We start from the raw sequence: 19,731 nt of genomic DNA, 5'->3' as shown, positions 1-19,731 counted from the left end.
AGGACCCCAGCTGCTCTGCCCCAGGGGTCCCCGATTCAGCCGCTGCTGAAACAGATCAGCCGGGGCAGAGCTGCTCTGCCCCGGGCTTCCTGGAATCAGCCACTGATCTGTTTCAGCAGCGGCTGACTTGGGGACCCCTGGGGCAGAGCAGCTGGGGTGCTGCCAGGTTGGTCCCGCAGTGCTGAGGGGTGGCGCTACGAGACCAACCCGGCAGCACCCCAGCTACTTTGCCCCAGGTGTCGCGATTCAGCCGCTGGTGAAACTGACCAGCAGCGTCAGTTTCACCAGCAGGCTGAATCCGGACGCCTGAGGCAGAGCAACTGGGGTGCCGCAGGGTTGGTCTCGTAGCGCCACCCCTCAGCACTGCGGGACCAACCCAGCAGCACCCCAGCTGCTCTGCCCCAGGGGTCCCCAAGTCAGCCGCTGCTGAAACAGATCAGTGGCTGATTCCAGGAAGCCCGGGGCAGAGCAGCTCTGCCCCGGCTGATCTGTTTCAGCAGCGGCTGAATCGGGGACCCCTGGGGCAGAGCAGCTGGGGTCCTGCCGGGTTGGTCCCGCTGCGCCGTCCTTTGGCGCTGCGAGACCAACCCGGCAGCACTCCAGCTACTCTGCCCCAGGCGTCCCCAAGAGCAGCTGGGGTGCTGCTGGGTTGGTGCCGTAGCACCGCCCCTCGGCGCTGCGGGACCAACCCGGCAGCACCCCAGCTGCTCTATTGCAGGCATCCCCGATTCAGCTGCTGCTGAAACTGACCAGCAGCAGCTGAATCAGGGACGCCTGGGGCAGAGCCAGACTATCGTAAGAGAGGGCTATGAGGGGTCTGGGGTGGCACCCCCTCCCAACCCACTCCAGACCCCTCATAGCCCCCCCCCTTCTGATAGTCTGGCATATCTGATAATCCAGAACCCCTGGGTTCTAAAGGTGCCGTATTATCGGAAGTTTACTGTATTACCAATCTATTTTGCAGGGAAACTATTTGAATACTTCAGTGATGGGTTGCAGAAAAAACCTAACATGAAATCACAATTAAACTATACATACTCCCCTCAATGGGAAAGTATGGACAGGTCCAGCTTGAGGGGGGAAATGACAATGGGTAGGTAACAAGTTTTCCTTTGTCTGTTACCTTATTCAGTCCATCACCTCAAGGAAGTAGGAAATAGTGAAAAATAAATGCAAAAAGGAGAGTGGAACGTAAGACTACATCTATCCTAAAGGTTAGATCGAAGCTTTGAAACCGATAGATCAGTGGTCAATTTAGCAGGTCTAGTGAGACCTGTCAAATCCATCACAGATCACTCTCCAGTCCACCCAACTGCTCTATCACAGACAAGAAAAGGGAAGTTGATGGAAGAGTTTCTCCTGTCCACCCTCCATGGTATAGAGCCCATGGTAACTCAACTTAAGGTATACATTGGCTCCAGCTACGTTATTCATGTAGCTGGAGTTGTGTAGCTTAAGTCAACTCTCTGCTGTATTGTAGATGTAGCAGAAAACAAAGGAGGATAGAAAAGTAATCTCCATTTCTCAAGGAAGAGTAAAGGTTTTGGTTGGGGTGGTTTTTTTGTTTGTTTTTGTTTTTTGAAGGGGGGGGGGGGGGGAACTGCTGAGTTGGACACTGCTGAGTTGTCCTTTCCTCAAAGGACAACCTCAGGCACATGCAATGCTTGGGAAAGGTGAAAGCTAAGGGTCAAATTGCTTCCTTACAGAATTCTTCACAGGAAGAGTATGAGCTATATTCAGTTGAGTACTGAATGAAGCTCATACTGGCTTCCAGATATGGGACTTTATATTGAACAATGAAGAATCAATCAAATAATATCCTCATTGAGTATGTGATGTGGGTCTGTATTCCTGACATAGCTGCCCCGTGAGATTAACAGGCAAACTAGAGAAACTTCACACTCACTTCACCATGCACTCTTGTCCAATTTACTGAAACATTTGGGAAACAGACACCAAACAGAACTTAAAACGAGGAGAGGATTACTCATCTTGTGCAGTAACGGAGGTTCTTCAAAATGATTGTCCCTGTGGGTGCATCACCTTAAATGACTATGAATCAGTACCCGGGATGGAGGTAGGCGCTTCAGTTACTTATTGCGCACAGCAGTTAGGATAGTGTGTCCAAACTGGTTACCCCGGGAGGGGTGACTGTCCAGAGCACAGTGTCTAACAAAAGTGTGAGCAGAGGACCACATTGCGGATCTGCATATGTCCATGAGTGAGATGCCATCTAGGTAAGCTGTAGAGGCCGCCATGGCTCTTGTTGAATGCGCCTGTAGATGCAATGGAGGAGCTTGGTCACAAGTGGAATAGGCTAGTTTGATACAGTCCGCTATCCACCTGGATATTCTCTGGGTGGAAATTGGCATGCCCAACAATCTCTCTGTGGTGGAAATAAATGAGTTGTTTGACTTGCAGATCTGTTTAGTTCTGACCAAGTAAAAGGCAATCTCCTCTGGACATCCAGAGTGTACAGTGTAGTCTCCTTGTTATTGGTGTGAGGCTTAAGACAGACAACAGGTAAATTTATGGGCTCATTGTAGTAAAAGGGAGTGGGAACCTTCATGAGGAACGCAGGGTGAGGATGGAGAACAACCTTACCGGTGTGGACTACTATGAAAGAAGGATGTGCAATGACAGCACCAATTTCGCTTACCCTCCTGGCGAACGTGATGGCCACCAGTAAGACCACCTTCATAGAGAGGTGGAAGATGTTGTCATAGGCTCAAATGGTTTACAAGTAACAGACCAAAGGACTAAGTTGAGGTCCCAGACTGGAACATGAGGCATGCTCGGTGGGTAAGTATTCCATATGTCCCTTAGGAAACGTTTGGTTGTTGAATAGGTAACAACGGATTTATTATTGATAGGCTGATGAAGAGCTGTAATGGCTGCCAAGTGGACCTTTAAAGAGCTGAACGAAAACCCCCACTCCTTTAGCTCTAAGATGTACTGTAGAATGCCAAACTATGCGCACAGTAGCTGGTTCTAGGCTTCTTTTCCTAACTACCATGAAAACCTTGCCACTTGTAAAAAGATGATTTTCTGGTTGTTATTCCATGACTGTTCAGTAAGATTTGTTTGACCTGATCATGACCGTTGCTTCTACTGAGGTGAGCCATTGAGGAACCATGCTTGGAGGTGGAGTGCCTATAGGCATGGATAGTGAAGATGCCGGCTCTTCTGAGTCAGGAGATGAGGAAGCAGTGGAAGGAGCCATGGTCTTCTTGTGAACATCTGAAGCAGATAGGTGTACCATGTCTGCCTTGGCCATTCCCGAGCAATAAAGATTACTGTGGTTGCGTCCAATCTTATTTTGTTGACCACTTGAGGGAAGAGCAGGACTGAAGGGAAGGCATAGAGGGGCAGTGCATTCCATTTATTGTGAACATGTCCCACAGGGACTGCGTGCCAATGCCTACACAGGGAGGATATTGTCAACGCTTCTTGTTGGTATTGGCTGCAAACAAGTTCACTGTGGGGGAACCCGCAATGGGTGAACAGTTGATGGAGGATCCTGGAGTCCATTTCCCATTTGTGATTGGAGATGACATTCCTGCAGTGGTCGTTAGCAGTGAGATTGTCCTTGCCTGGAAGGTAGAAGGCTTGTAGGTATAGGTCGAGTGTTATGCACCAAGTCCAGAAGCAGACAGCCCCCATGCACAGACAGCAAGATGTGCGCCGCCCCCCCCGCCCCGTCTGTTGATGTAGTGTGGTTGTCCATAAAACTCTGAACGGTGCTGTTGTATATGAGATGTAGAAAATGTTGGCATGCGTAGAATACCGCCCTGTCCTCCAATACATTTATGTGCAGGTTGGATTCTTACAGGGACCATTGTCCTTGAGTCATGAGAGGGCCTGAATGAGCCCCCTAAACCAGGAGAGGGGCATCCATCATGATGGTCATGGAGTAGGGATGTTAACTAATCGGTTATTTTACTAGTCAAGTAGTCGATGGGCACTTCCGGATTCCTCCTTTGAAATGTACAACCCCCCCCCCCCCCCCCCCCCCACTGGGGACTCTTGTACATTTCAAAGGAGAAATGCAGAACTCTGCATGCAGCCCGGGGCCAAGGGGAAGGCCTGCTGACTCCAGGCTGCACGTGGCACGCCAGCTTTGAAATGTATGAGAGTCCCCAGCAAAGGCTCTTGTGCATTGCAAAAGGAAGCACAAGCCTGGGGTCAGCGGGGTACTCCATGCCGTGCTGCCCATTTGAAATGCCAGGGTTAACAGAACCAGGAGTCAGCTGGGGACTCCCCAGCTGATCCCAGGTTCTGTGGAAATGCCACACTGGAACCCGGGCTCAGCTGTGAGATGCTGCCACTTTGAAATGCTGAGGCATGATCGTAAGGAAGGTGAGCTTTGGAGTCACCAGTCGGCGGATGAAGACTGCTGTGCCTAGTGAAACATCAGTCAGTGGTTGAGGTAAGATGGCATAGTGTCTCACAAAGGTGTGTTCAGATGACCAAGTAGCTGTACGGCAAATGTCTTTTTGTGAAGTCTCACTCAGAAACACCATAGACATTGACATAGCATGGGTGAAATGCGCTCTACATGGAGCTAGCAGCGTCTTTTTCTGTAGGGAATGGCACCAAGTGATGCATGACAATATCAAATTGGAAATTCACTAAGCAGAGATTGACATGATTGTGTCCCCAGTTTGTTCCCTGCGCTGAGTCTAGTAGACAGAGTGGCTGGAAGGGAATCTTGCCAGACACACATTCCATTTGGCAGAAGACTTTGTCAATGGAGAACTGGTTTGCCTCTTCTGGGCCTTAGAGGGCTCAGGCTGGGCTATTGGTGCATGAGGCTCCAAGGGTTGCAATGCCTTATCGAAAAAAAGCATTCTGAGCCTTAGCTCCCTGTCTTACTGGGGTCTTGCAGTGAGACGGCAACAGTGGGTGCATTTTTGAGGAACATGCGAGTCCCCCAAGTATCAAACGCATGAAGAGTGCCCATTGGAGACTAGCATCAGTTTGCAATGAGTGTCACAGTTCTTGAAGCTGGGGGAGCCCATCAAGGCACAGGGAACAAAACTAAACGAGAAAAAACAAGAGGCCATGGCCTACTTCCTTCTCTACCATTCAAACTGTTTTTTTCATTTTTGTTCTTTTTTGTCTTAAACAATCAGAACAACAATATTAAGAGCGAATCATGGATCAAACGAACTAACTTGAACTATTTTTTCTACTCTGATTAGATAAGCGAAGCTGAGCTCCATCTGCAACAGAGGGCAGTAGTGAAGGAACTGAGGAGGGTCAGGCCACACATGTGAGGGGCAAAGGTGTGAACACAAGGCACCTACATGCATGCATTCCCAGCCCAACCAGCTACTGCTATAAAAACTCCGACCTGTAGCACTTAAACAACCCAACAACAACAGTGTAGCACTTGCAGTGACATTGTTCAAAGAAGAACTATGAAGTTTTCCTCCAGTGGATCATCTTAAGGAGGCAAACTTTTGCTGCCAAGATTTGGTTGTTTTAACTAGCAGCAAAGAACAAAAGGTGAATGCTAGGATTTTCCTTTCTATTGAAAAGGCCTGCTTTGGAGAAGCCTTCCTTCTTAGCTCTCACTGAAACAAAATGAGGTTCTGAACAGAACAGAAATGGCATAATTTCATCATTGGAGACTGCTGAAGCGTACTTCAAATAAAACATCTTTGTATAGTTCATGTTTATCTTTAGGACTTTTTTCCTTTGCAACAGTAGTGGGGGCAGACACAGCAGGAAAGGAGTGCACCAGAAATAGTTTCTTCTTTTGTTGTCCATGAAGTTTTATAAGAATCTGAAAAAGTTAAATAAACCTGTCATAATATTTTTTCTATTGTACAAGGGACTGGGGGTTAAAACCAAAGCCGAATAGCTTTCACTATTACACTTAATTCTCCAGAAATTCTTATGAATGAATGAAGCTTACAGCAAAATGCTAGAACTCTTCCAATCACTATGGATAAAAGGGAAGCTCACACAGCAACAAACTAAATGAAACAATATATGTTTTTACAACTCCCACAGACTATAACAAGAACTGTCAAAGAAAGATTCTTCATAAGACTCCAGTCACACCTGGGAAAAGAGCATGTGTCAATCTTCCCCTCCACATCAATGGCACGTTTTTACAAACTGGGTAGTACTATAACCAAGCAGCCCAGATCACCAGTTCTTAACCAGTGAAGCTGTCTTCCTACTTACAATGCAGTGGCGGTTAAAACCTATGAAATAATTCATTGTTCAAAACATATATTCTTAGAAACAAAGAACTTGAAGATTTCATACCTATTAGTCGCAGAGTGGTTTGTGTCAATGCTAGCATGCCAGAGTTGAGAAGGAGGTTCAAGGTGTTGGCACCATGCTGCAGGGTCAGCATGTTGAGCATAACCAACAGAAAACGTGCTTGTGGAATTGTCCCAAGACTTGGTCCAGCAGCATTCTCATTAGTAATGGTTTGCAGAGGAACAGGCTGGATACCTAGTTCAGAATTAGGATACCTTTAAGTAAATATAAATAATGCAGAGCAAATTAATGCATAAAGGCTACCGTTAAATAGATTATAAATTTAAACAGTTTAAAATAATCATACATTACCCTTGGCTTAAGGAACCTCCAAAATGGAAGTTCCAAGATATACAGAGTAGTAACTGGTTATTTAAGTGCTGTAACCTATCAGGAAACCAAGAACATAGTCCTAAATATTAGAAACTCAAACTTAATTTGGGGTGGGAAGGTGGGGGGAAAAGGAAGAGAAAGGACACATTTATATAAAAATATTCAACACCTTGAAGAAAGAGCAAGACATTAAAATGTGCTGTTCCGCACATGAATGAAAGCAATTATATTTAAACTAGAGTTTTTTGATTCAACAACAACAAAGGCTAAGACAGAAGCTCACCTAGTTCTTTAAATTGGACATTAGCATCCAATAAGATGTTCCGGACATTTTGAATAGCCCATGCATACAACTTCCCAAAAGTTACTTCAAGCAGCATTCTATTAAATGGTGGGATCAGATCAACATCCTTCAAACAGTCTGTGAGAGGTTCCCTTAATAAAGATAGGGGAAAAAATGTTTACATTCTCCCAACCCCTACAGTCAGAAATTTAATAAAAGTGAAAAAAGACTGTTTACCCTATACTGATCCCCTCTGGAATAAGCCTCTGCCATCCACAGAACATAGCATATTGCACAGATGGAAGTAAGAAGCTTTTAGTTGCCAATTTCAGAATTGTATCTATCCCCTCTAAACGAACTTCTGCTCTTTCTAACTGCAATCAATAAAAAACAACATTTATTGATATGTTTATGTCATAATGCTTAAGCATAAAAATCCATATTTACTCATTTTACCTGTTTCAATAAACATTTTCTCATCTTTTCTACATCCACTGGCTCTTCTTTCAGGGCAAATTCAACAATAGTGTTGAGGAGGGCAGACTGGGGATACAAGCCTTGGACATTTTGCTTCAGCCATTTATATTTGTGAACACCTGTCACTGTACTCAGAAGTGGTTGCCATTTATCCTGCTAGATGGGGAAAAAGTATCAAATGAAGCAAATTAATTCAATAAGAAAACAGGGTTTTATATACACACACACACACACACACACACACACACACACCCCAAATTAAAAAAATATTTTAAAATCAGACTTCAAACTAAGGAAAAGATTCATATATTGATGTAATGAATGCCATGCTCAGATACATTAAGCACCATTTCACCTTGAAACACTAAGACAAAGCAAATAGCTTCATTTACCCTGAAATGAAATCAAGGAGTTGAACATTCTTTCAAGGAACAAATCAGAGGAAGCTTCATGTCATCAGCAGTTCAGAACTCATGACATACAAGCATGTTTTAAAACCGTACTACAAATGTAAATAAAACATGAAGAAGCCATACTGTACTTATTAAGCTGACAATTGCTTATTCCAAATGTGTCTGCAAGAATTACTGGACTGTCTTACGGTTTTCCTCTATAGTTCTCTTTTACCCAGAAGAGCAATTCAATAGCTAGATACTCTACCTTAGGAGACTTGGCTGGTATGGGCCTTTTATCTACAGACACAGGACTGTGGGGTACAACACAAGACTCTTCTAAGTCACTTTCTTCATATCCAATTTTGGATTCTTCCACATCTGCCGACTCAGATTTTTTGGGCACTAGAAATTTTTTTAAAAATTACTCAACATGCAAATCTAAATCTTTCCAATGTAGAGAGAATAAATACATGACTATTCACAGTAAAAAATATAAAAGCTGATTATAAAAAGTGTCCACTTGATTTAAACACACCAAAGTAACAAACGATTGTTGCTGATGGTTTGGTTATGCTATCTTTGAAATACTTTGCCATTAAAAACTTAACTACTTTAGAGTTAAGAGGATTTAAACAAACAATTCTGAAAAAGTAGGGCAGTCTCAACAGAAGAAACTCCAATTAAAATCTAACATCACAAGGTATTTCTCCTTTCATATCTCCATATGGCTTTGGAAACAACTAGTTGGTAAATGCATTACACACTTACATACCTAGATAATGGTTAATATAAGGGCAGATAAAATATTTCATGGAAGTGTGCACATCAAGAGCTGTTTAATTACGCATAACTTCAAACAGAAGCCTTTGAATTTGCTTAGCATACATCATGTGGTGGAACGGGAAGGGGGAAGCTGTTTTATTTGCACATACTGCATCTTTAACCACTATAAAATATTAATTGCTTGAGGCTACCATTGGCTTTGTTAATACCTCAGTGGTAAAAAGCATAAGTATTTTAACTGAAACTGTCATCAGCCCTAAAATTATTTTAGTATAATGCATACAGTTTTCCAGATACTACGTAATTACAGTTCTAACTTTTTTTTCTGAAAGCTATGTTGTGTCAGCCTCCCTGATGACTAATTGTACATGATTAAAAAGCTATAGGTTGAACCTCTCTAGTGTGACACACACTAGTCCAGAAACATCCATGATTTTAGTTACCTGAATGTCCACTTACCATAAGTGGGGCCAAGTTTCCCACAGTCCCATGAAGTTTTTTTATAGCCACCAATCCTGGTTCTCATTTTTCTGTGCTGTTATTTAGCTCTAAACTTACCCCAGATGTCTTCTAAGTGCCCATTAAACAATGGAATCATTGGTAATGCTGCTAGACAATATGAACCTCCTATGGTTCAGCAAATACTGTGGTTCAGCATGGGTCAGGTCCAGAGGGTGCCAGACTAGAGAGGTTCAACCTGTATTTCCAAATGTGTGCCAAAAGAAATCTCTGAATGGAGTCCGCAAGGTGAAAAATGTCCATGACCACAGAGTCTTACAGTACCCATTCATGGTCAGCCACAAAATTCCTTCTGAGAGCATCTGCAATCATATTTAGAGTCCTCAGCAGATAAGCTGCAGACATCAGGATATTGTGGTTGAGGCACCATTTCCAAAGGTGAATACGTAATGCACGAAGTGCTCCCAACCTTGCGTCCCCTTCTTTGCTTACATAGCAAACTTCAATGGTGCTGTCCAACAGAATATAGAAGGATCAGATGGATGGGAGAAATGCACAGTATGCTCTTCATAATATATGAGGTTCTAGGATGTTGATATGCAACCTGGATTCCCAAGCAGTCTGAGTGCCTTGCGTCATGTTCATCCATAGCTGTGTCCCCTTCCACTCCAATCTGTGAAGTGATGCATCTGTAATCATGGTCATTGCCTTAAGAGGATAGGAGGAAAGGCATTCCCAGTGCAAAGCAGATCTGGGGTTATATATCAAAGAGAGGAAGGAACCTGGGGGGGGGGGGGAGACAAAGTCAGTAAGGTGTTCCTTGAATTGAATATCAGAGAATGTGTTATCTATAGCCACAGATGTAGACTGCTGAAGCAAAGATGAGCAAAGGCAGTGATGTATGTGCATGCTGGTCATATGGCCAAGAAGGGAAAGGCAAGTTCTGGCCAGGACCAAAGGATTGGAGGTCAAAGAAGCAATCCATTCTAGGTGGTTCAAGAACCTGCCCTGTGGCAGGTAGGCTCATGCAAAGATCATGTCAGTGCATGCCCAAATGAACTCCAGTGAGTGTGTGGAGTCCAAAATCAATTTTTGAGGCGTACACTAGTGCTCAGGGAAGAGAGGAGTAAAAACAACTGGAAAAATCAATACTTGAGCCTCATATCTGAATCATGCTTCCAGCAGCCAGTCATCAAGATAACAGAAGAGGACCCCTTGATGATGGGTAGGCCACCACTACAGAGAAGACTTTAGTGAAAACCCATGGAGCAGTGGTGAATCCAAATAGTAGAACCTTGTATTGGAAGTGCTGAGGGCCTACAGTAAACTTCAGGAATTATTTGTGGGTGGGTAGAAATTCATGTCAAAGTAAGTGTTTTTCATATTGAGAGCTGTAAACAGAGTGCTTCTTTTAAGAGAGGCTAGAATGGCTGAAAACAGCATATACTCAGAACTTTGGCTGGTGTATGTAGTGGTTGAAATGATGGAGATTTAGGACTGATCATCTTCTCTTTTTCTTGGATACCAGGAATTTCATGAAGAAGGACCCTATGACTTGACAGGACATGGGCATAGGCTCTATCACCTCTACTGTAGGAAGGAGTCCACTTCCAAGACCAGGATACTGTCGCAAGAGTGATCCCACAGGCAGGATCATGTCAGGACATGTGGATGAGGTAGTGTCATGAACTCAACTATATAGCCATGTTGAATGATAATGGACATGTGGGTCCTGGATGTTATCACACTCCAGGCTGGATGACCCCTGAAGGAGGTGAGTTGCAAGAATGGTGAGTTGCAACTTGGTTGATAGTTCTCTATATGCACTCAGAAATAATGCTTACATGAAAATTGTGTGGCATCACGGACTGTGTTAACAGGCCAGGAAGATATGGCTGTGGAAGCCTGACACTTGTTCAAGGCTCAGTAGGCCACTGGAGGAAGCACAGAGGATCTCTGTAACATTGTTCAGGAAACAGCTGATAGAATTTGCTTCTTGGGTGCTGGTATAGAAATGCTCAGTGATCATAAGGTGGCTCTAGATGTGGCCCAGGGGCTGAAGCCAGCCCACCTAACACTTGGATTAACCCTGCCGACCGCATCTAGCCACTTTCTATTTATATCCTGCTGCCTGTGACACTGAATTTCCAAGAGGTGGCTCAGGTGCAGGTTCCTATTTAAATAGCTCCTGGTTCACAAACACTACCCCAAACAGGGCCCACAGAGCTGCTAACCCTTTAAATAGTTGCAGCAACCCTAGGTAGCTGTCAGGCAATGCAGAAGCAGTGGGGTTAGAGCCCTTTGCTATATGTTTTAATTCAAAGTCTCCAGCCCTGGACAAATTCGAGGGTGGAGACTGCTTGTGACCACTTATCAACATTCATTAAGTGGACCCCCTGTAAAAGTCACTGCCCACCACCTAGAGTCTTTGAAGGAGTGTAAGGAATCAGTCTTCTGGTTGAAGAAGGAGATTCACTGAGAAAGGGAGGAGTTCCCTCAATTGTGTTCTGTAGCTCCCTTGCGAAGCCAAAGGACTGTAAACCAGGATTCTCTCCTAAACAGAGAATACTAGAACTGGAAGGGACCTCAAGAGAACATCAAGACCAATCCCCTACCCTTATAGCAGGACCAAGCATCATCTAGATCATCCCTGATAGACATCTATCTAACCTGCTTTTAAGTATCTCCATTGATGGAGATTCCACAACTTTCCCAGGCAATTTATTCCAGTGTTTCATTACCCTGACAGGAAGTTTTTCCTATTGTCCAACCTAAACTTCCTGTGCTGCAGTTTAAGCCCATGGCTTCTTGTCCTATCAGAGGCCAAAGAGAACAATTTTGTGACACCTTTTAGATATCTGAAAACCACTACCATGTCCCCCTCAGTCTTCTCCTTGCCAAAGCCCAATTCTTTCAGTCTTCCCTCATAGGCCATGTTCTCTAGACCTTTAATCATTCTTGTTGCTCTTCTCTGTATCTTCTCCAATTTCTCCGCATCTTTCTTGAAATGTGGTGCCGAGAACTGGACAGAATACTCTAATTGAGACCTAATTAGCATAGAGTACAGCAGAAGAATGACTTCTCATGTCATGCTCACAACACACCTGTTAATGCATCCCAGAATCATGTTTGCTTTTTTTTTGCAACAGTGTCACACTGATGACTCATTTAGCTTGTGGTCCAATATGACTCCTAGATTCCTTTCAGCAGTACTTCTTCCTAGACGGTCATTTCCCATTTTGAATGTGTGAAACTGATTGTTCCTTCCTAAGTGGAATATTTTGCATTTGTCCTTATTAAATTCATCCTAATTACCTTAGACCATTTCTCTAGTTTGTACAGATCACTCCGAATTTTGATCCTGTCCTCCCAAAGCACTTGCAACCCCTCCCCCAACTTGGCATCATATGCAAACTTAAGCAGCATACTTTCTATGCCATCATCAAAATCGCTGAAGATATTGAACAGACCCAGTCCTAAAACAGACCCCTTGCAAAACTCCACTTACTATAAACTTCAAACATGACTACGAACCATTAATCACAATTCTTTGACAACGGTTATCCAACCAGTTATGCACCCACCTTATGATAGCCCCATCTAGGTCACGGAAGACTGTAGCAAGTGCCTTACTGAAGTCCAGGTATACCAGTGTTTCTCAACCAGTGGTACGAGTACCCTTAGAGGTACTCAAGAGAAGTCTGGGAGGTACATCAACACAACTGAAATTTGGAGAAAACTGAATTTTTGTTTTTAAGTTTTACCGAGCTTTATTATTTTTGTACTTTTTACACCCAAAAATTTCGTCCCCTGCCCAGCTACAATTAAGTTGTTTAAACAAACGTGTTGCAATGGCAGAAAAAGAAATTGTGTGTCTGAAAACTGTAGGTACTGAGGTACTTTTTTTTTTTTTAAGAGGGTACTTTATAAAAAAAAAAAAGATTGAGAAACACTGAGGTATACCATGTCCACCACTTCTCCCTTATCCACAAGACTTGTTATCCTATCAAAGAAAGCTAACAGATTCATTTGACATGACTTGTTCTTTATAAATCCATGCTGGTTGCTACCTATCACCTTACTATCTTCCAGATGTTTGTATTTAAATTCTTTAATTATTTGTTCCATTATCTTCCCTGGCACTAACTGGTCTGTAGTTTCCCAGGTTGTTCTTATTTCCCTTTTTATAGATGGCCACTATATTTGCCCTTTTCCAGTCTTCTGGAATCTCTCTTGACTTCCATGATTTTTCAAAGATGATAGAGGAGGTTTCCGATCCTTTGGCTATCAGCTCCTTGAGTATTCTAGGATGCATTTCATCAGACCTTGGTGACTTGAACACATCAAAGATAAGCATTTGCTTATCAGATAGTTGACTAGTCACTTACATCCCTCTCTCTGTCCTAATAAAGAAGTGTTACTTACATATACACAAAGCTATGAGGGGGGAGTTGGTTCTTTTGTTTTGTTAAAGTATTGCTATTCGCTTACCTCTTCTTTTCCTTTTCTCTCGAATTATCTTCTGAGCTATCCTCCTCCATCGGGGCAAAGAGCTCAGAAGTTTAAACTTTGACATTATGGAGATGTCATTGCAGACTGCAGGACGCAATTCATTGAACAGGAACCTCAAACGTTCAATGACAGGAGCACAAACTTCCTTGTAAGAGCGGCCTTGTTCTTGATGTGTCTAAAACAGGAACGGGAACAGATTATAAACTTAATATACAAATAAAACAGGAGTCAATTGTCATTTTTAATAGTTAGGGTTGAAAAGAAGTTAAACTACAGTTGGTTAGAGGCTCACCTTAATTAGTGAGCATTTTGCCTGATATACAACACGACACACATCTACTACAGATTTTGGTAAGGTTCTGTGTTTGACTTGATCAACTCCCAGCGTACTAGGATGAACTAGAGACAATGCCACATGACCTGAATGAGAAAAAACACATTAATATCTATTTCTAAGATTGAGGAGGGTGGGAGTTAAATTTGTTTAAAAGGTGTTCTGAAACAGCTACATCAACTTACCTAAATCCTCATGCTTTAGAAGACAACATAAGAGTAACCGGCCTACTTCTTCCACAGGATGTTCAGGAGGAAATGTGATTGGTGTTGTCAAGTGACATTGTTTGCAGTATCTCTCTACCTGACATAAAAAGTCCTAAAAAGAAACATTAAAGTCAAAGAAAAAGTAATATCACACTCTCCGGGCATAACAACGTAGAACACTACAGCCAGCACTCAAGTGAAAATACAATCATATCCTAGGCTAAATACATTTAGAAGCTACAGATATTCTCAATTCATGGCATGAATCGCCTAATTTACTAGAAGTACAAAAACTATTATACCAAACAGCAATCCTTACTACTGTAGGGATGTTTGAGTGTAAACAACTATTTAACTGATAAGAGGATGCTTGTCTGGTAACAATGTCACTTACACTCAGTGAAGTCACCTCCCCAGGAGCCAGGCTAGCTGCCCCACTCCTGGGGAGGCTTCACTGCAAAACACTGTGCAACCACTGAGATTTTCAGCAGTTACATAGTTACTCTATCAATTTTTAACATCCCTACCTTACTGTCATTCTCAAGATTAAATAGCCTCTCAGAGGGCTCTCACCCTACACAACATAGCAACAAAATTTGAAACTGCTTCTGACATCTTCTCCAGCTTATTAGGCCAAGCCTAGTCTTAAATACTTCCTCCTAAAGATAATTATTTCAAAATTATATTTTGATACAGGAGGTCAGAATAGGAATCATGGGGATAGAAATGAAGATGGACACTTGTGTGGGGACATACGGAGGTATGCCAAGATCAGTAAACAACCTAAGCACAATAGCTGCATAATCATTCTATATTTACTGCAAAATAACTATACTATTACAAAAAAAAAATCTATAAGTGTGAAAGTGCAGGACACTCATTGAGAAAGATGGATATAGATTGTGGTCACTAAGTACACAGCACCTCCTCCCTCTAACTGGAAGATAATTCTTAGTACAAATGGTAACAAACCCTGGTTTACACCATCCCTAATGCTTAAATGGAACAGACACAGTATTCAATTTCCTTTCAAGTAATATTAAGTTTAAATCACTTGGAATTCATAATAAAAACTGCATACGGAAATCAGTTTCAATTGAATCATACATTAGTTAGGATGTAAGTGGTTAGTGACTATGGCTTGATATGCAACAGCTATAAGTCAGGGCAGATAACAGGTGAACCACAAGTCAAATGTTGCAACAGAAAATGTAGTTGACAACTGGCAGTGAACCGAAATTGCTCTACCAAGTACACATTCTGTAAGTGTTTGGAAACACTCATTTCACTTTTGGTGTCTTTTGAATTGTTTCTCCAGCAACAATTCAGAGCACTTGTTGATGGCCACATTTAAACTATTTCCTGGTAAAGATAAAAACTAAGGATTTTACCTTCACAGTGTGATCCTGAATATTGTTATCTGCAATGGCTTGCAGAAATGGCTGGGAATGGTCACTCAAGGTCAGTCGATGGGAATACAGTTTGGATTTGTTTGGAGTAGTGTTTCCAGGAGAACTGCAGTGGTCTTCATCTTTCTCCTCATTGTAACTGTAATGTATCTGACTGGTCTGCAAACCGCCAGAGAAGATAGAGGACTTCAGCCATTCTAACAAGAGGGAAAACAACATGTGGATGTGTGGGTTTTTTCTGCCAGGCAAAGCTATCACTAATCCTTCTTTTAAAGCTACCTATTATAAATCCTTCTTTAAAACAAAGAAATAAATTTACTTGCAAACATTAGTAAATTTAGAATACTTTCATACATATTTGGTGAAGATAAATAATTCACCAAAGATAAATCAGAAAATAATTGACAAAATATTTGTAAATTAAGTGAAGTCACATCTTAGCCATTCTGTTACAGGAGCCAATTCTCACCTGAGGCCACCAACTATGAAGAAGCTATGAAAGTTTTAGCAACTATTCTAACAGCAGCCATATTGGAACAGAATCATGGTCCTGGTCCAATGTGACAGCAGACAGACACAGATTCATCAGAAGGAGATACAATGAGTCAACATTAGAGTCTGCTCTTCCACCTTATGAAGAACTCACCCTAACCCCTAATAAGAGATCAATTTAAACCTCGAAGCACCAAGTTTTACCACCCTTCCAATAGTCTTGTTACCATTAAAGATTAAAACTCTGGATATTCTAGTTATTCAAATAATCAACGAGCCCATCTTTGAATTTTGTTCAATTCTTGGCCAAGAACGGACATATACATGATTGAGCCTTTTAAAAATGCATGACGGGTCCCAGAAGTGTATACAGAAAGGTACATGAAGCATGCAAGCCTGTTACAGTTTGATGTAAGTATTGGGAGACATTACAAGGTCTTACATGCATAGACATGTCAGTACTCCCACTGAAGTCTATTAAACTACTTAATGCATATTTCTGCTGCACTGTAAACAAAATACTAATTTATTTTCCCTCTGAAGTTCTTGAATTCAATTGGAAAAAACAGTATTGGTTCCATGGTTAGTCCCCTTCCACACATTAAAGAAATGACTTTTAAAAGAAGAAATTCAGACCAGTAAACCAAAGTGGTTTAGAAGACATGCAGAAAAATATTAAATAGAAGAGAGAAGACAGTGAACGTAGTGAGGATAAGGAATGAAATGATACATAAAGGATTTTTCCTTTTTTCACTTCTGCTGCTGTCAGTAAGTGAGGGTTTGAAGACAGCACATACCACACTGTTCTAAAAACTATAGAGCAAGGAAAATACACAAAAGAAAGGCATTTAATCATCTGAATAAAAGTGAATTAATTACACTAACAAGTGAAAGAGCCACAAGTCTGCAACAGAAGGAGAAAACTGAGAGGAACAGCCAAAGAGAAGAATGAAGTATTAAAAGTTTTCTAATGATAAAAACGAACAAGAAATGTTTAGACTATGTCCAAAAGAAAATAAGGCAAAAAATGCTAAATTTCTTTTACTCTGGTTTAAACATGGTATGGGAAACATGCAACTGTACTGTACACCATCTGTTACTTCTAATTTAACTGAAATTCAAATTGTGCTTACTGGCACATTCAACCTCTACAGGAGAAAGTGGTGTGCTCATTGCTAGGTAGGATGCATGCAGTCCAAGAAGCAGCCCCAGATTTCTTTCTGTATCTATGAGAGGTGATGACAGACTGCCAAGATCTGGTGTTGTAATCACTTCCTGGTCAGGCTAAACAAAAGAAATGACAGATTAAGTCAAAAAGTTAATTTCAACAAGAGTTTAAAAACAAAGCTATTTTTTTCCTATTTTGAAGAGGTAAATTAATTATTAATACAATCATAAGTTAAATTTCCTTCAAAGTGGAATGACTTTGTCTCTACATCAGTCATTTATAACCTAAGCTTTTGCTGCAGGTCCTAGGTATCAATCCTACAGGCTGAAAAACTAATTTCTCCAAATAACTTACTATTGTACATATGATGTGCTATTATATTTTTACCTCCATATATTGGCCAACACAAAAGGCATGCATTGACTCTCTTGTATCCTCAAATTGCAAGGCCGCTTCCAAAGCAACAACTGGGTCCTCACCTACAAATTGAGCTAGAAAAAAAGAATATTTAGTAGTTCTGTAATATCTAAACAGATGTTTAGAGCACCTAATTTTAAAACAAAACAGAAATCTGTGCCCCTGCAGTTAGAAGTTGAAACTCACCAAGTATACTATTTCCTGTTAAAGATTGGGTCTGAAAATCTTTTATATCATACACTTTCCCATCAATCACTGTCCAGAAACCTCCATCTTTATTATGGTTCTCTAGATCAGCTTTACGTATAAGTGTTACCTCTTCGTTATTTCTGCAGCTCTGGCCAGTAAAAAATGAACCTATTGATGAAAACCAAAAACATTATTTATTACATGCATTTTACTGCCAATGCTATTTTTAAGGAAACTAACAAAATTGCACTAGGATAATTCTATAAAGCAACACATTCTGCGAAGGTGAGGTGTCCCACAAACACAACTGGCAAACAATTTCATAAGTATTATAGTTATATCAAACACACAGCAGCAGACAGTACAGTCCACTTGCACAGATATGTAGCAAATCCCAAGTGTCTCTACCCTCACTTCCTCATCTGATAGCGTGGAAAGCACTGAATACCTTTTCCATGAGAGGCATAAGGATCTTGCACAAAAAGGGGGTTTTGCGCAAAAAGGAAACGTCCACACTGCTTGTTCTTGCACAAAAACCGCTTGAGCAAAAATGGCTCAAATAGATTATGGAAACGAAGTGCGACAAAATGCTAATCAGCGCTTCATTTACAGACTCTATGCCGGCAAAAGCCAACAGTGTAGACATAGCCTTAAGGTTTTTAAGTCTCTTACTGCAAAGGATATTTCGCCAGCCTCTAATCTTTTTGTAGTTCTCTATAGCCTCTCTGGTTCTTCAAAAACCCTATTTAAAATACTTCTAAAACTATTTTTACCCCACCTCTCTATTTAAAATATTCAAGGCAGCTTACAAAATTTTAAAGCCACCTTCTGAAAGCATGCTGTCAGGTAAGACCAGAACCACCGCAAAACAGTGCCTCCAATACCCAACTCCACCAGCTCTCCAGAAGGGTACCATGGTATTAAAAGCCACCAAAAGGTCCAAGAGAATCAACAGGGCCCCTTGTCAATCTCTTGGCATAGGTCGTCTATCAGGGCAACCAAGGTAGTTTACATTCCAAAATCAGACCTGAAGCCAGACTGAAATGGATCTAGACAGGGGCGGCCTGTGACTATAGGCAGATTAAGGCACTGCCTAGGGCGCCGCTGCCCGATGATGACGTCACAGGAGCGCCCGCCGATGACATGAGTCCATTGACGGCCCTGCAGGCGGGGAAGCTGATTGCGTTCTCCGCCTGGGGCGCCAGCTACTGCAGCCGGCCTCAGGCTGTTCCTGGATCCAGATAATTCGTTTCTTCCAAGAAAGCTTGGAGTTGCAACGCCACCACCCACTCGAGTACCTTGGCCCATGAAGGGAATATTAGCGACTGGGTGACAGTTATCCAAATTGTGTGAATTCAGGAAAGGCTTCTTTAGGAATAGTTTTACCACCATCTCTTTCAAGGAGGTGGGAAGTGTCCCAGATCTAAAAGAAACATTAATCATCCCCTGGACCCAACCAGTCATCCCTTCCTGACTTGATTTAATAAGCCACAAAGGGCAAGGGTCGAGCAAGAACATGGTCAGTTGCATTCTTCCAAGCACCTTGTCCGCATCTTCAGTCTGCAAAAGCCAAAAGCGATAAAAAGAAAAGCAACTAGGCAGCGTGCTCAATACATTCCGTACCCCGCTTACATGACAGAGTCCAAGTCAGACCAGGTGCAAACGATCTTACCTGCAAAATGCTTCACAAACAAGTCCCAGTGGATTGCTGAGGGATCCTCCATCTCATCACAATGACTAAACTGTAAGAGGCCCCACCCCATTCAAAACAATTCCACCCGACAGCGCTGTGCAAATGCGATGCGGATGGATGTAGCCAGACACGAACCCCATCTTGTTCCCCCCCTCCCCCAGAGAGCAAGAGAAAGGCAGTCAGCCTTTGATACCCTGGGAACGCAGGTGTGGTGCCTGTCCCTGACACTACCATAAACAGAAACCAGACAGTAAATGGGCTAGCTGATGACTGGGAGGCCTCCCGTCGCCGTGATGGCTAGT

At 42.3% G+C, this 19,731-nt stretch overlaps 1 protein-coding gene across 5 annotated transcripts in view; it reads right to left on the bottom strand.

Annotated features, from left to right (window-relative positions):
• Window positions 1-19,731, bottom strand: part of HERC2 (HECT and RLD domain containing E3 ubiquitin protein ligase 2) — a 201,837-nt gene that overhangs the window by 102,744 nt on the left and 79,362 nt on the right. For 4 of the 5 annotated variants that reach the window (XM_075916267.1, XM_075916303.1, XM_075916295.1 and 1 more), the window contains exons 24-35: window positions 17,734-17,904; window positions 17,518-17,621; window positions 17,096-17,246; window positions 15,453-15,667; window positions 14,041-14,173; window positions 13,814-13,941; window positions 13,501-13,696; window positions 8,033-8,169; window positions 7,352-7,528; window positions 7,133-7,269; window positions 6,896-7,047; window positions 6,283-6,474 (exon numbers count right to left, since the gene is read on the bottom strand). In XM_075916267.1, coding sequence (XP_075772382.1) covers window positions 6,283-6,474; window positions 6,896-7,047; window positions 7,133-7,269; window positions 7,352-7,528; window positions 8,033-8,169; window positions 13,501-13,696; window positions 13,814-13,941; window positions 14,041-14,173; window positions 15,453-15,667; window positions 17,096-17,246; window positions 17,518-17,621; window positions 17,734-17,904 — 1,893 coding nt within the window. The remainder of the gene's footprint in view (window positions 1-6,282; window positions 6,475-6,895; window positions 7,048-7,132; window positions 7,270-7,351; window positions 7,529-8,032; window positions 8,170-13,500; window positions 13,697-13,813; window positions 13,942-14,040; window positions 14,174-15,452; window positions 15,668-17,095; window positions 17,247-17,517; window positions 17,622-17,733; window positions 17,905-19,731) is intronic. The other variant, XM_075916286.1, reaches the window with a different exon arrangement.

Source organism: Pelodiscus sinensis, chromosome 1 (genome assembly GCF_049634645.1).
Source record: "Pelodiscus sinensis isolate JC-2024 chromosome 1, ASM4963464v1, whole genome shotgun sequence".
Taxonomy (NCBI): domain Eukaryota; kingdom Metazoa; phylum Chordata; order Testudines; family Trionychidae; genus Pelodiscus; species Pelodiscus sinensis.
Note: the sequence above shows the minus strand (reverse complement) of the source record. Positions and strands in the feature narration are given on the sequence as shown.